The 15043-nt window shown below is 38.8% G+C and overlaps 2 protein-coding genes across 5 annotated transcripts in view; both read left to right on the top strand.

The window, feature by feature from the left end:
* The window catches only part of Grm8 (glutamate metabotropic receptor 8), a 764371-nt gene that overhangs the window by 190269 nt on the left and 559059 nt on the right, over positions 1–15043 (top strand). The window lies entirely within an intron of this gene.
* On the top strand, positions 12348–13905 carry LOC124077949 (heterogeneous nuclear ribonucleoprotein A3). Of its 2 annotated transcripts, XM_046422519.2 has the most exons (2): positions 12348–12396; positions 12454–13905. In XM_046422519.2, exons 1-2 carry the CDS (start codon positions 12391–12393, stop codon positions 13516–13518), a joined length of 1071 nt encoding a protein of 356 aa, XP_046278475.1. In that variant the 5' UTR covers positions 12348–12390; the 3' UTR covers positions 13519–13905. The 2 variants fall into 2 exon arrangements, with proteins under 2 accessions (XP_046278475.1, XP_046278473.1); XM_046422517.2 differs by having other exon boundaries at positions 12391–13905.

Raw genomic sequence — 15043 nt, 5'->3', positions numbered from 1 at the left:
AAAACATCTTAGCACTTTTCTCTGTGTAAAGCCTTCGACCAGGTGTCACTGGGTTGTATAAAGATAAATAAGGCTATGCTGTTCTTTTCAATTCAAACTCCAGTGGGAGCTTTGGAGGCAGGTAGGGTGAGTGGATTGTGTATTTTAAAAATTATTATTATTATTATATTTGTACATCTAGATAATTCAGTATATATAAAATGTATATTAAACAAACCAGGATAAGAAGTATTTCCATCTCTTCAACCATTAATCATTTTTGTTATCTTTTCTAGTTATTTTAAAATATATCATGAGTTATTTTGCCCATTAGTTACTCTGCTGAGATAAAGAACTCGGAGTGATTCTTGGATTCTGTGTTTTGGTGCCTCTTACTGAATTTCTTTCTGTCTTTCCTCCTTCTTATCCTTCCCAGTTCCCAGTGATCACTCTTCCATTTGGTGGGAATAATACAAGGTTGACTTATTGGTTTCCACAAACAAATGAGAATGTGTGACTTGTCTTTCTGTGTCTGGCTTGTTTTGAATAAACTAATGATCTTCAGTTCCCTCTTTCATGATCATAGTATGTACTGGCCCAACTGGTTGGCTGGTGGTAGCTGTTAGTGTCTCCTCCCTACTTCCAGAATAATGGGAAGAGTCTCCTTGGTAACTGGCTCACAATAGGACTGAACTGTAGTCACAGATTAGAATCAGCAAATTCTTGGCAAGTCACGCAACACCCTCCACACTGCCCAATCCAAACCCAAAGAATGTAGAGTTATCTCAGGGATAGAGACAAATGCCCTTACTTATTTCTGATTTCTCTGTTAGTATTCTTTCCTGTCTATCCTGCATACTACCTCCTCCCCTCAAAATGTTTAAAATTCCAACTAAGACAGTTTGTTAACACATTTATCAAGTAAATACTGGTAGATTTACTATATTTCTACCAATTTTATTTTAATCAATTTTCAATTTCATTTTACTGAACTACCAGTGCAGCCACATCTTCTGGAGTATGGTCCATTAGATAAGTAATTTGGGGGAATATCTAATTATAATGGACTTAAGGCTTAATTCTAAATAATGACACATTTTATGGTGGAAAGTGCCGTTTGTCATCTGTGATGAGCTGGGTAACCTGTAGATTTTGCTGAATGCCTCGCCTGGCGAAACTATAAATTGCTAGCTGCCAACATCCCGTCTCCCACCTCTACCACTGAGGTCTTTACTAGAAAGTTGACTATGGGAAGGATTTCTTATCTCAGAAATCTTTGGGGGAAATAAAATAAGCCTTCATATGGCATGAGTAGAGACTCCTATGTTAAGTGTGGCTGCCAGGCAGAGGAAACATACCTGTAATACTCAGAGTGAAATATGTTTGAAGAATATACAAAGGATGGCACAGGCCCTCTGATGGAGCACCTTACCACCTTGGAGAGCGCTTGTAAGTGGGACACTGACAAATGCCTGAGGAGTTAGTACCTAAAGTTCCAACATCTCTAATCAAAAGAGCAGGGTGTAATCCTAGACAGAACTTGACTATGGAATTAAAACTGTGGCAAAGATAAGGTGCCAACATATCTAAGAGAAGAATGTGCCAATAGAATATATAACATTTAAAGGGGAAGGGAAGATACAGAAGGCATGCCGTTCACGTACAGCCACCTGTCAGGAGAAAAGGCCACTTGACTGAATGCAATCTTATGGCCCCATGGGCAAGGCAACTTGTATAATTGGGAAGGATGCTTTATGTTATTTCTGGAGGCATATCTCAAAATCAACTTCTTATTTCCAATGATGGTGAAATATTGTGAAGACTGATTTGTGTGAGCCAGTTCCCAGGTGTCTAAGAAAATTGAGTTTGCTGCATGTACAAAGCTGAGGATCATCTCTCAGAGTAGGGCAAGTAGGGACATCCCAGAAGCTCTGTCTCCAGAGGAAGAACAACACCCTGCCTCATTCCCTTCCAATACACACATCTGTGACCCTCTGCTGTCCTTGTCCTTTGCCTATATTACACAATTTCATGCTCAGATGCGATGTGTGAATGAAAAATTAGAAATATAAAAAATGGACTGTGGAGAATTAAATTTTTATAAGTGGCAAAAAGGCTGAATGTTATATCAAAGTCCCAAAAGTCTTCCTCCACCCCACTAATGGAACCCACACTCTAGATTATTAATTAATCAGAATATGATTTTATCACTACCTTCTATTATTTAAAAAGTCCAATATTGTTTGGAATATCAGATTAATTCAGCATACTATTGTATTGCCATCTGGGCTTATCAGTAGCAACTATTTCCATTTCCAAGTCCTATTAAACCAAACACATTACAGCAATTTGTATGTGAAACATCCCAGCATTACTAAAACCCCTATCCTAAGGAAAATAAAAGTTAAAATAAAGCATACTCCTTATATTAGATTTTACTAATATTACAGTCCCGTCTGGAGAAGAAAAATTCTTTTCAAGGACAAAAAATTCTTACAGAAACTTCAAAATTACTAAGACACACAGTGACTCACACTGGACAAATTTTCTGTCAAGTTAGAGGATTGCAGTCTTATTACAGTCATAGAAAATGCCTTAGGAAGCCTAGTGGCACCCAAAAGATTCCTTAGGGGCTAGGTCTTTCTTCAAATCTCTGATCTAGTGGGTGGTTCCTCTTCATAACTCCTCGAGGCCTGCGTAACTTATAAAGTGTGAACTAAAAATGCTCTCATGCTGTTTTTACTAAAACTAACCTTTGCTGGGTTAGTCTTAGTTTCACAGAGTCTAAGAAAACCGAGTCATCCAACCATCCCATGGAATCAGATAAAATAAGGTCCCCTGGCTCATACTTTCTTTTCTTCTCTTAGTGAAAGCTTCTAAGTTGACAACCCCTGAACCCCTGAAAGTGTAACTCTTCTCAAAACCCGTAGCCATCTTAAACATCCTGAAGAAAACATCTTTGGGGATTTATTGACAGGACATGGACTGTGTCTCTCTGTACCCATCTTCCCCCTTTGCAGTCACGGTTGATTTCCCTCTCTTCCTGTTTGTATGGTCAGACTGACCCAGAAGCATTTGGGCTGCCATCTTTGAGGCTTTTTGTGTGGCTACCCCTCTTCAGCTGTTAAATGATTTTTTTTCTCCTAATAGGTCCCTCCAGTCCATAGAAGTTTTATCCCTTGCAAAGGTCTGATCAGTGGCTTGGAATGGAGTGATATTTGTTCCTGCCTTCTGGGCAGAGGAAGGCTGCCATCCTCCAGCTGTGCCAGTGATGAATGACTGACTCTCTCTCCTTCTTATTCCCCCTTCACCTTCCCTGCCCTCCTCCAGGAGTTGCCTCTGCAGAGTACTACTTTTTGAAGCAAAAAGAAAAAGGAAAGAGGATGGCTTATTTGCAAACAATGGGTGGGCTATTTTCACCTCCCCTGGTCCCTTGCCAGAATAAAAGAGGGGAATGACAACAGTAACTGACCTTATTTTACCCTTCCTTAGGACTACCTAAAATGTTGAAAATTTATCATGTGGGCTAGAAAATTCTCTCTCTAAATTGCACTTTAAAACTGTGGACCCTTTCCTTTGTAAAGGATTTCTTCAACATTCCTTGCATTTATTTATATTTCAAGGTAGCATTATGTTCATTCATTTATTCCTGCTGAATTACTAATCATTTTTTTGCATCTGTGATTTGTGTGGTGATGAACTAGATGCTACAAATTCTGTAATATGAGTGTTCAGCATTCACTTGTTGATAGGACAAAAAAAATACACATGAAGCCCTGTGTAACAGTAGAAGGAAGCATAATTCAGTTTGAGAGTGATTGATACAAATATAAATGTAAAAAAAGGTTACAGAGAAGATCAATATAATATGTAGTGATTGGGGAAAAAAATCCACTTATATAGGGAGGCCTTGGAGAGTCTTAAATGCCAAGCTTTCCAGATTGTGCTTTATTCTGTAGATAATGGGAGGCTTTGGAAATATGTCGGTCCTCTTGAGACCAGAGATGATACTGGTGTTGAGAATCAGATTCTGTATCCCTGTTCCCTTAGAGTTGAAGATTGAACACCTGAGAAATGCCAAGGCAAGAGCAAAATGTTTTATTTAAAGGATAGAATAGTGAGAGAGATAGAGACAGAGACTTCTTCACAGAGGAGAGGGTCCAAAGCTGGTGCCCAAGGGAGTGGGGGTGTCCTGCTCCTTTTACAGATTTCAGATTTCCTTTGTTTTCATGCCCCTCCTCTATCCAGTCTACATGACCCAAAAGATGGAGTAATCCAAGGACAGGAAAGGAGCTGAGCTGGGGTACAGGCAGGAAGGGAGCACTCAGGAGATACTCAGTACAACTTCTTGTAGGTAAGAACAATTTCCTGGAGGCAGGTAACCTTGGCAACAGGTTGATGGATGGGGTAGTGCTCTGGAGGTATTAGCATTTTATATCCTTTTGAATCAGCCCCCATCTTCCTGTCCCAATCATTCTTACCTATACTAATTGTCCTTTTGTCTTGCCCTCAATCCCCCTTCTGATAACAAAACCCTTACTGCTGTGGGGGGAAATGGATGATGACCCACTCTGGCTGCTTTGTGCTAAAAGGGGGCAATGTGGGACAATCAGTTTGAGTTTCCGTTTTAGGAATGTTTTGTGTCAGTTGAGGGGTCGTTGGCCAAAATCTGGTTTGGAAGAAACACATTGTAAAGTCTTCTAGGAGGTGGGTGCTTCTATGAGAGAAACAAGAAGATATGAGTACTGGAATAAGATTAATAGAACAATTAATACTGCAGCATGTGAACATGCCAATGAGCATGATGACAAGAGAAACCAATAATCTTTCACCATGAAGTGAAAGAGCTAAGAAGTTGTTCCCATAACAAGGACAGTGAGGACATGGCTTCCATTTAGTAATGTAAATCTTTAATGATATTAGTTACATTGTCAAAGTTATCAGGAATGTAAAAATAACACTTCGTTTTTATAATGACATAGATGCCCTTAAAAGATGTAGTTAATTTATATAATGCCATCTGATTTTGTAGAATATCTCTCTATTGGTATAACCTCTGTCTTTGGTAGAGATACTTTTATCTCTGTTACTTAAGGCTAGATAATCATACTAGCAAACACAAATCAAGCCTATCTGTGTAGGAGGGTAGGAAGATTTGTAGGCCTTAAACTGACTAAAAAAAATCTGACTCTGATTGTCTCTTTTGATAGTTATCAGGTACTTCTGACACTCCTAAGAATTTTCTTTTGTAGACTCTTGGCTTACTTACTCTTGGTGGGGCTGCTATAAGTGTACATCTTAATTTACACTAAAAAAGAACTATTGATCTTCCTTTTAAATGCCCAGGTATGTCTGTACTTTGGCTATAACTTGTTTTGCTAGGTGTTTAAGACCAAGCTGGTCAAATTGACCTTGTTCCTATCTATTGTTAAGAGTCAGCTGAGTTCCCTCAGGGGGTAACTTGTAGACACTTGAGGGGTCACTAGTGGGCATTTGAGAACAGCCTCTTAGCTCATTTAATGCTGTCTGCCAGGATGGGTCAGGGTCTCGTTGACTACATGGCTTCCCTTGGAAGCATCAGGGACATCACCCTCCCCAGTGACTCTCCTTTTTATAGTATGTGCACTGGTTGGCTTTCTGTTCTCTAGGATCTCATTGATCCCCTTGATCTGGAGGTATGTGGTCCAGAGTTGCCAAGCCCTTAGAGAAGTCCCCTTGTTCTCTGGGTTCAAGCTGATCTCAGAGGGCAAGAGCCAAATACTGACTATTTTCTTTCTTGGTCTTTATATTTATTTAACTTTAGTCTCCAAGTTTTGGTCTTAAAAATCTAGCAATCCAGTTTCACCAGTCTTAAAGTAAGAGTACTGGGATTTAAATTTAATGTCTATAACTTTACACTTATTTACCACTTCCATTTAATTGGGGTCAGTATTAGTACCCAAAGTTAATCTTATAAACTGTCTGTCCTAGAGATGATGGCCTATTATCTCAAATTGGGTTGTTATATTAGAAGTTATACTTCTGTAAGGCACTAACAGATAACAATTATAGAGCTTACAAGGAAAATACAAAATGAAATTAACAAGAGTAAAAACATATTGAGTTTGTATAATAGCTGTGAACCAAGGAACATAATTTTTTATAATCCCAAATTTTACTTCAAACTTTAGTTTGAAGAATACCAGCTTGGTACAATGTTCTTTTAAACCTTATATTTAAAAGATTTGCATTCTTGGAAGATGTGAATACATCTATTATACCAAGAAGCCAGTAACAGCACCACAATTACACTGACTTCTTATATTAACCAAGTTTAGCTTTTAAAGAAAAATTCAGAATCTGTAGTGTAGTTTAATACTCTAAAATAACAATAGTTGTCTAACCAGATTGTAAAAACCCTAATTCCTTTAAGACTAATTCCTCTAAAACATAAAACTCAACAAACAAAAGAAATTATCTTGATAGATAAGAGAAGATTAATGTTTTAAGAAATCTTTGTTACTTCAACCCATAGAGAATTAAACTTTGGTTACATCAGTACATTAATATTTGACATACGAGAAAAATCTTAACTGATGTGCTACTTAAATATAATCAATTTAGTTACACAAACTTTTTAAAATTTACCCTCCACAAACCTTCTGTAACTTAGACATTTTGAAACTTTTTACTTTACCACACAAAAGACCTTCTCTTCCAGAAACATTTTTCTTCTCTTCTACTTTTCATACTAAGATATATTTCCATGCCTGTAACCTTCTTATATTTCTTTCTTATCTGTTGATCCTTTTAAAATTCACACTATGAAACAATCATGAAATTTCAGAATTTAGTCAAATTACTCCAATTTAATAAGATAAAACACTTTTATATTTTTATAATACTTTAATTACAACCCAACAGAAACCTCTTATATTCTGTACATATAAACTATACCTGATAGAATCTTAACTCTTAGTAACCTTGTTTTTAGTGAAGACACAGAGACAAAGTAATCTCAATCTTTTGTCATTTACCCATTTATGAAAACACACAATGTTTAAATATGTTATGGAATTTAAGAAGTACTTGATTTTCTATTTAGTAGTTGATATTTTAGCACTTTAACTTTGTAAATTAATCAGATGTCTCCTTACCAAAAACATTTATGATTAACCCCATTGATTAAAACCTAATTTATTCATTTTTAACTGTAAAAACCAAGATATCAGACAAGTGTAGTTAATGGTATTGGCCATCTCTTCACTGTTGAATAAAATTCTGAAAAGCAGTGGATATTACATTCTAGACATTTTATAGAAACCCACACTTTGTTAATTGCCTGACTACCTAGAAAAACTTGTAAATTAGTATTTTTAAAAACATCTTTACTCTCTCATCTGTTTATCTAATTTAAATTGAATTTAGATCCATTTCTCATTTATATTTCAATTTATGAGTGCTCATCTATCTGTATGCCAATTTTGATACTATATACATGATATATGGACACCAGCACATAAGTAGACACAACAACACAATTCATAAGTGTGCACACATACATAAAATAGATAGGAAACAGAGATCTTGTAGCTTTTTAATTTGTTTTATTATTTTAAAAATTTTTCAAACAGGGTCTCACCAAACTACTCAGGGCCTCACAAAGTTGCTGAGGCTGGCTTTGAACTTGTGATCCTCCTGCTGCAACATCCCAAGCTACTGGGATTACAGGTGTGTACAACTGGGCCTAGTGATCATGTAGCTTTTCATAAGTAGATATCCACAGGTTGGAGCACCACTACAGATGTTTATTAAAGCCTCTATTAGATCTAATCTGTTAGAGATTAAAATAAGGCCTGACATTTACATTATGACTTAAACATAGGGCATGTCTGTAGAACTGGAAATGTTAGGTATAAAGTCTGATAGCCATGGTGGACACTGAAATCAAAGGTTCAGATGGCCACTTGTCCCCTATATATTTGAGAGATAACCTTTGAAAATTAGCCTCTGAACAAAAACAGTGTATAAACCTCTATAGTTAGATAAATAAGACTGATCAGAAAAATATATTAATTTTGGTGCACAGGATCAAATGCAAATTCACCATAAAACCATGAGCTCAAAATATAGAATTTTAAAAAATAAGAGTTCTAAAAATGACACAGCTATAATTACTCTGGTAAAGGAGCATGCAGAACATTATCAGATCACTGTGCACTTTTGGCTAGAGTTAGTCCAGGTATCTAAAGAATGTGAGGGTCTTGAAGTTCTCAGGTAAATATTGTCAAAGAAAAGACTTGTATATATCAGATCATTCCATTTTCCCTTCCTGTGCTGTAGTGTTTAGGGAGGAACTCATTAAGCAAGCAAAGTGGTTGAGTACTAGAGCAGATAAGATAGCCAGCTATTTAGGTCTCACAGTAGCTTGAATTTAAAAATGACACTTTTTTTTCCTTTGGTCTCAAGTTGATTCTCTGCAAGCCTTGTACGTCTTGCAAGCTCTGCAAGCTTCCACAATTTGCATTTCAAATGCAAACCTTGGAGAGATAGAGATATATGACAGAAGCTAAGAAGTAAGGGAAGCTGCTGTTTTGAGCAAAACTTAATGCATATGGCATTTTAACCATTTTTTTTTTTTCATTTCCCCAGTTAGTAATCAGGCCAGGTTTGGATGCAGAAAATTATGAGATGTCATCTCTCATTATTTTTGAGGACAAGGCTCCCCTCTGAACAACAACATGAAACAAATGAGTGAAAGAGATAAGAACCCATAGGTTCTTGTGTCGAGGAACTGTCTCTTTGGCTAGAGTACATCTCCCAAATGCTGGAGCCTCTAGTTCCTGGAGCCTCTAGCAGCCAGCAGTTTCTTCCCTTCCTTTCATGCATGACCTCTGGATTTAACTACTACCTTACCAGTGTGGTTATAACCTGTGTGACTTGTAATCCCTGGGAGAACATGGGATCCTTTTTTGAAATGAATCTTGATCTGTCTTGTGTTGAGTTGAGCCTACCATTAATGAGCTTTTGTGGGGAGAATTGGGCCTCACTTAGAATGGAGAATCATAGCTGAGTCTAATTATTAGTGCAATTTGGGTTTTTTGAAACAAGGTCTGAGCAGTCCTTAGGCTTGCACATAGGAACCTCGGACTATTCCCTTCCTTTTCATGGGCCAGGCTAAGCTGTAGAATGGTATTAAAATTTATATTTCCCTCTGATGGCCATGGTTCTCTACCAGATGGAGAGTTGGTATTGAGACGATGTTTAACAGCAGAAGAACACTAGGAGTAAAGGTGGAATAAAGAGCTTACGCTCACTGTGGGCCAAAGGAATCTTCACAGGGCTGTGGGTATAAATTTCCCTTTCTGCAGCCAAAGAAGCTTGCAGAGCACACAGGAGCACAGAAACAACAATGGGAAGCCCTACAAACTTGTAAAGGCTGTGAACAAAGGGAACCCAGGCATTTTATTACAAACCACTTTTGTCCCTCTCTGAAACCTAGAATCTGAACAGCTAGAGTCTGATCAGGGAGGGGAGGAAAATACTCAGGAGGACTGAGTGCAGAAGAGTGCAGTAGGGCTCATTCAAAGGTGCATATGTTATTGAGGCTCTCACCAGTGCAGCTTGATCAACAGTCATCACAGGATACTCCATAAGGGCAGTTGGGAGAGGAGTTTGGGGAGAAACCTTTAAGATTCACTGGGGATTGGCCTCAGCCAGACTCTTGTAGATGTTTCAACTCTTTGTCTGGCACCATGCATCCAAAGGCAGACTTGGATTACAGACACTGTATACTCAGCACAAATGCATTCCAAGCCTGGATAGGATAGTGAGAAATGGCTTTGGCAGAACCCAACTTACCTGACCCACAAGACAGGTGATTAGGAGCTATCTAGACCATGAATCCCATCACCTGAGTCTTGTAGAATGGTGGCTTGAACTCACTAACTGCATTTAATTAGCTGACAGGTGTCCATTATTATCCTCCAGAAAGAAAGAAAAACAGAGAGATGCACCTCAGAAATATATGGGTTGTGTGTGAAGCAGCTTACCTCGGTGCTGTGCCCACATCTGAGACCAGAGATGATACCAGTATCAAGAAGCAGATTCTGGGTCCCTGTTCCCCTGGTGTTGAAGACTGAATACCTGAGAAATGCTGAGGCAGGAGCAAAAAAGTTTTATTTAAAGGATAGAACAGAGAGAGAGACAGAGACTCCTTCACAGAGGAGGGGACTCAAAGCTGGTGCTAGAGGGAGTAGGGGTGTCCTGCCCCTTTTATAGATTTCAGATTTCCTCAGTTTTTATGCCCCTCCTCCCATCCTGCCCATGTGACCCAAAAGGTGAAGTTTTCCAAGGGTGGGAAAGGAGCTCTCCAAGGGTACAGGCAGGAAGGGGGCTGCCCAGGGGATACTCACTAATAACTCCTTGCAGGGAGGAACAGTTCCCTGGAGGCAGCTAACCTTGGCAACAGGTTAGAGGAGGAGGAGGTGTTCTGGAGGTATTAGCATTTTATTTCCTTTTGAATCAGCCCCATTTCCTGACCCAGTCATTCATTACCTACACTGACTATTCTTGGCTTGTTGCAAAGGTGAGTACACAAGGACTCTTTGTGGCTATGAAGGAAGTGGGCAGGAGAAACTTTCTTTTCTTTTTCTTTTTTAAAATATTTATAGTTTTTATACTTAAAATGGATTTTATTAATCTTTTTTAATTATACATGACAGTAGAACCTATTTTGATATAATTATACAAGCATGGAATGTATCTTATTCTAATTCTAACCTCATTCTTATGGATGTACATAATGGTGAGATTCACTGCTATGTAATCATGTAATTTCACTGTCTTTCCTTTTCCTGGCCCCTAACTTCCTTTTCTTTTTTGTACTAGGGAATGAATCCAGGGACACATACCCAGCAATTTTTATATTTTATTTAGAGACAGGGTCTCACCAAGTTGCTGAGGGCCTCACTATGTTGCTGAGGCTGGCTTTGAACTTGCTATCCTCCTATCCTCCTGCCTTAGCCTCCCGAGCCACTGGGATTACAGGCTTAGACACCAAACCCCCCAGCCCCTTCCTTTCACTCCCCTTTGACTAATCCACTAAACTTCTATCCCTACCCACACCCCCACTATTGTGGGTTCGCTTCCACAAAGTAGAGAAAACACCTGACCTTTGATTGGGGAGCATTATATTATTCTGTTTAGAATGATAGTCTCTAGATCTATCTATTTGCTGGCAAATGTCATATAGTCATACCACAATTTCTTTATCCATTTATCTTGTGAAGGGCACACAAGAGACTTTCTAGACATTCAAATGCAAGTGTGATGAAAATGAAGGAAGGGGAAGAGATTGCTGAAGTAAGTCTAGAGGGTGGTTAGGGTAGACTAGATTGCATAGGGTAAAGTTTCCATAAACCAGGTATTGAGCAGGTGACCTGTAGGCAGGGAGACATGATACCTCAGACTGGCAAAAGCAAGGTGAAGACCCTGGCAACAGCACAAACCTTCTGCTTCTCAGAGGGCAGAATAGCAGCCCAGTACAGCTTGAGTAAGGATCGAGCCATCCAGGGGAGCAGAGAGAATCAGTGGGTTCAGGAGGTAGTCATCAGCAGTACTCGCAATATGGCAAAGCTGGGCATGTGGGAATGGAGAGGGAAAACCCAGAAAGATAAATATTTCTGATTTTACCTGATGTAAATTCAAACTGTGGATCTGAAATTCAGTTTAAAATATCTTGGATAGAGAGGAGTGTGCTTTGATTTATTTCTAGCTAGAATAAAGCATAGAAATAAAGTCAACTCTGAAACTCAACCATCATCGTATTTTTAATCTATTATTTGATACACTCTCAGAGATATCCTCTTTTAAGCTATAATGTTTCCCCATTATCTCTGAACTGACCTCCACAAATACAAAGAGGAGTAGGAAAAACGTCTGGGTTGCCAGGCAGGGTTAGTTCCACCTAGCTTTTGATCTGGCCCAACTAATGAAGGCCCTGTCAGAGGCTAATATAGGAGGCTTGTTGTAGGTAATGCAGAGAACCTAGCTCTAAATGGCTTTAAATTAATATCTGTTTACCTTCATGCTTGACTTTGAGCCTAATGACATCAACACAGAAAGGCAGGATGAGGTGGTCTTAAATCATTATCTGAAAACCAAGTGTGTAGGGAAAAAAGTCCAGTTTTAAGCTCATTAAGGGCTGCTGTTGAATACTGTGGGATATCAAATTAACCATTAGAAACCTTTGAAAGTTGAGTTGAAAAACTAGGACTTTTTTTTTCACGTCGTTTGAGATTCTGTTTTTGAAGTGAATGAAATGTAGAGCTTTTTAGGCCCTCCACCCCACCAGCCATGATGAAGAGAACATTAAAGGACATTTGCTGCCCATATTGAACTCGAGTTGGAAGAGCCGAGTCCGGTCTCAAAATGGAGGTAAAACCGCTGCCCGGTCGCCCCCAGCCCGACTCCGGCCGCCGCCGGGGGGAGGAGGGCCACGATCCAAAGGAACCAGAGCAATTGAGGAAGCTGTTTATTGGTGGTCTGAGCTTTGAAACTACAGATGATAGTTTAAGAGAACATTTTGAGAAATGGGGCACACTCACAGATTGTGTGGTAATGAGAGACCCCCAAACAAAACGTTCCAGGGGCTTTGGTTTTGTGACTTACTCTTGTGTTGAAGAGGTGGATGCAGCAATGTGTGCTCGGCCACACAAGGTTGATGGGCGTGTAGTGGAACCAAAGAGAGCTGTTTCTAGAGAGGATTCTGTAAAGCCTGGTGCCCATCTAACAGTGAAGAAAATTTTTGTTGGTGGTATTAAAGAAGATACAGAAGAATATAATTTGAGAGATTACTTTGAAAAGTATGGCAAGATTGAAACCATAGAAGTTATGGAAGACAGACAGAGTGGGAAAAAGAGAGGATTTGCTTTTGTAACTTTTGATGATCATGATACAGTTGACAAAATTGTTGTTCAGAAATACCACACTATTAATGGGCATAATTGTGAAGTGAAAAAGGCCCTTTCTAAACAAGAGATGCAGTCAGCTGGATCACAAAGAGGTCGTGGAGGTGGATCTGGCAACTTTATGGGTCGTGGAGGAAACTTTGGAGGTGGTGCAGGTAACTTTGGCCGTGGTGGAAACTTTGGTGGAAGAGGAGGCTATGGTGGTGGAGGTGGTGGCAGCAGAGGTAGTTATGGAGGAGGTGATGGTGGATATAATGGATTTGGAGGTGATGGTGGCAACTATGGTGGTGGTCCTGGTTATAGTAGTAGAGGAGGTTATGGTGGTGGTGGACCAGGATATGGAAACCAAGGTGGTGGATATGGTGGTGGAGGAGGATATGATGGTTACAATGAAGAAGGAAATTTTGGTGGTGGTAACTATGGTGGTGGTGGGAACTATAATGACTTTGGAAATTACAGTGGACAACAGCAATCAAATTATGGACCCATGAAGGGGGGCAGTTTTGGTGGAAGAAGCTCTGGCAGTCCCTATGGTGGTGGTTATGGATCTGGTGGTGGAAGTGGTGGATATGGTAGCAGAAGGTTTTAAAAACAGCAGAAAAGGGCTACAGTTCTTAGCAGGAGAGAGAGCGAGGAGTTGTCAGGAAAGCTGCAGGTTACTTTGAGACAGTCGTCCCAAATGCATTAGAGGAACTGTAAAAATCTGCCACAGAAGGAACGATGATCCATAGTCAGAAAAGTTACTGCAGCTTAAACAGGAAACCCTTCTTGTTCAGGACTGTCATAGCCACAGTTTGCAAAAAGTGCAGCTATTGATTAATGCAATGTAGTGTCAATTAGATGTACATTCCTGAGGTCTTTTATCTGTTGTAGCTTTGTCTTTTTTCTTTTTCTTTTCATTACATCAGGTATATTGCCCTGTAAATTGTGGTAGTGGTACCAGGAATAAAAAATTAAGGAATTTTTAACTTTTCAATATTTGTGTAGTTCAGTTTTTCTACATTTTAGTACAGAAACTTTAACAAAATGCAGTTTTGAAGGTGTTTCCTTGTGAGTTAACAGTAAAGAAGATCATTGTTAATTACTATTTTGTATGAATTTTGCTAAAGTTAACTGTAAAGAAACACCTGCTGACTTGCAGTTTAAGGGGAATCTATTCTCCCCATTTCCAAACCATGATATGAATGGGCGCTGACATGTGGAGAGAATAGATATTTGTATGTTTGAAATGTGTGTTTTAGATAAATAGGATTGGGTATTTAAATTAGCGTATTTGTGAATTTAATAGCACTAAGATTATCTTCAAATGAAAAATCTCAAAATTCCTATTTGGTTTTTGTGCATTTTCTTTCACAATGTAATCATGATTTTAGTGTGTTAGATTTGCCGAGTCCTAGCTGTGTTTAGAACATCTCCGTTCTACATTTACCTTGGTCACATTTAAACTGCTGCCATAGTTTTTGGGTGTAAAGGATGTCTGCCGCCCTCTATTTAAATTCTGAAAAAGGGTAGTGGATGTTCTCCCCCTCCCAGCTTAAAAAAACATTGTTAACTTTTTTAAGATAAGGTCCACTAAGCCTGCTACATTGGAGCAAATAAGTGGGTATCTGCTTATGTTTTGTTTTCTTTTTAAAGCACATGAGGCCCATATATCTTGATTTATTTTCCTTGGTTTAACTTTTCCCCCCTTGATAAAGCTTTCATAGCAAGAGAATAAAAATCATGCTACTGAACCCTCAATTGGCTGGCATGCTTTCCTGATTTTGCCCTATACATTTTGCTGAATAAAACCAAGGATAGTTTAGGTATAATTGTTGAAAATAACTCAATGCAGCAGAAATGTAGCACAGTTGCTTAGTACAAGCTTCTCACTTCCCAAAGACCTGAATTCCAAATTTAGATAGCCTGAGTTTTTTCTTAAATTCCCAAAGAACACATTGTTATTCTTTATGTATATTTCAACCTAAATTATGTTGGTGTGAGTTATCAATTTGTTTGGAAGACCATGATTGAGAAGACTTATAGATGATAACAAGGTCATATATACGAAAACCAATGTTTACTGTTTTGCGCCAGCTAGTGCTTAAAATTTCATTCAAGCCCTAAGTATGTGC

The sequence above is a fragment of the Marmota monax genome, unplaced genomic scaffold, assembly GCF_021218885.2.
Source record: "Marmota monax isolate L192 unplaced genomic scaffold, Marmota_monax_Labrador192_F-V1.1 WCK01_AAM20220418_F8-fsc00027, whole genome shotgun sequence".
In the NCBI taxonomy this organism is placed as follows: domain Eukaryota; kingdom Metazoa; phylum Chordata; class Mammalia; order Rodentia; family Sciuridae; genus Marmota; species Marmota monax.
The sequence above is the reverse complement of the archived record's forward strand: the minus strand, read 5'-3'. Positions and strand labels throughout refer to the sequence as shown.

What these genes read in the sequence shown, in the direction of transcription:
- LOC124077949 (XM_046422517.2), top strand. Translation starts at nt 12,391, where the DNA reads ATGGAGGTAAAACCGCTGCCCGGTCGCCCCCAGCCCGACTCCGGCCGC.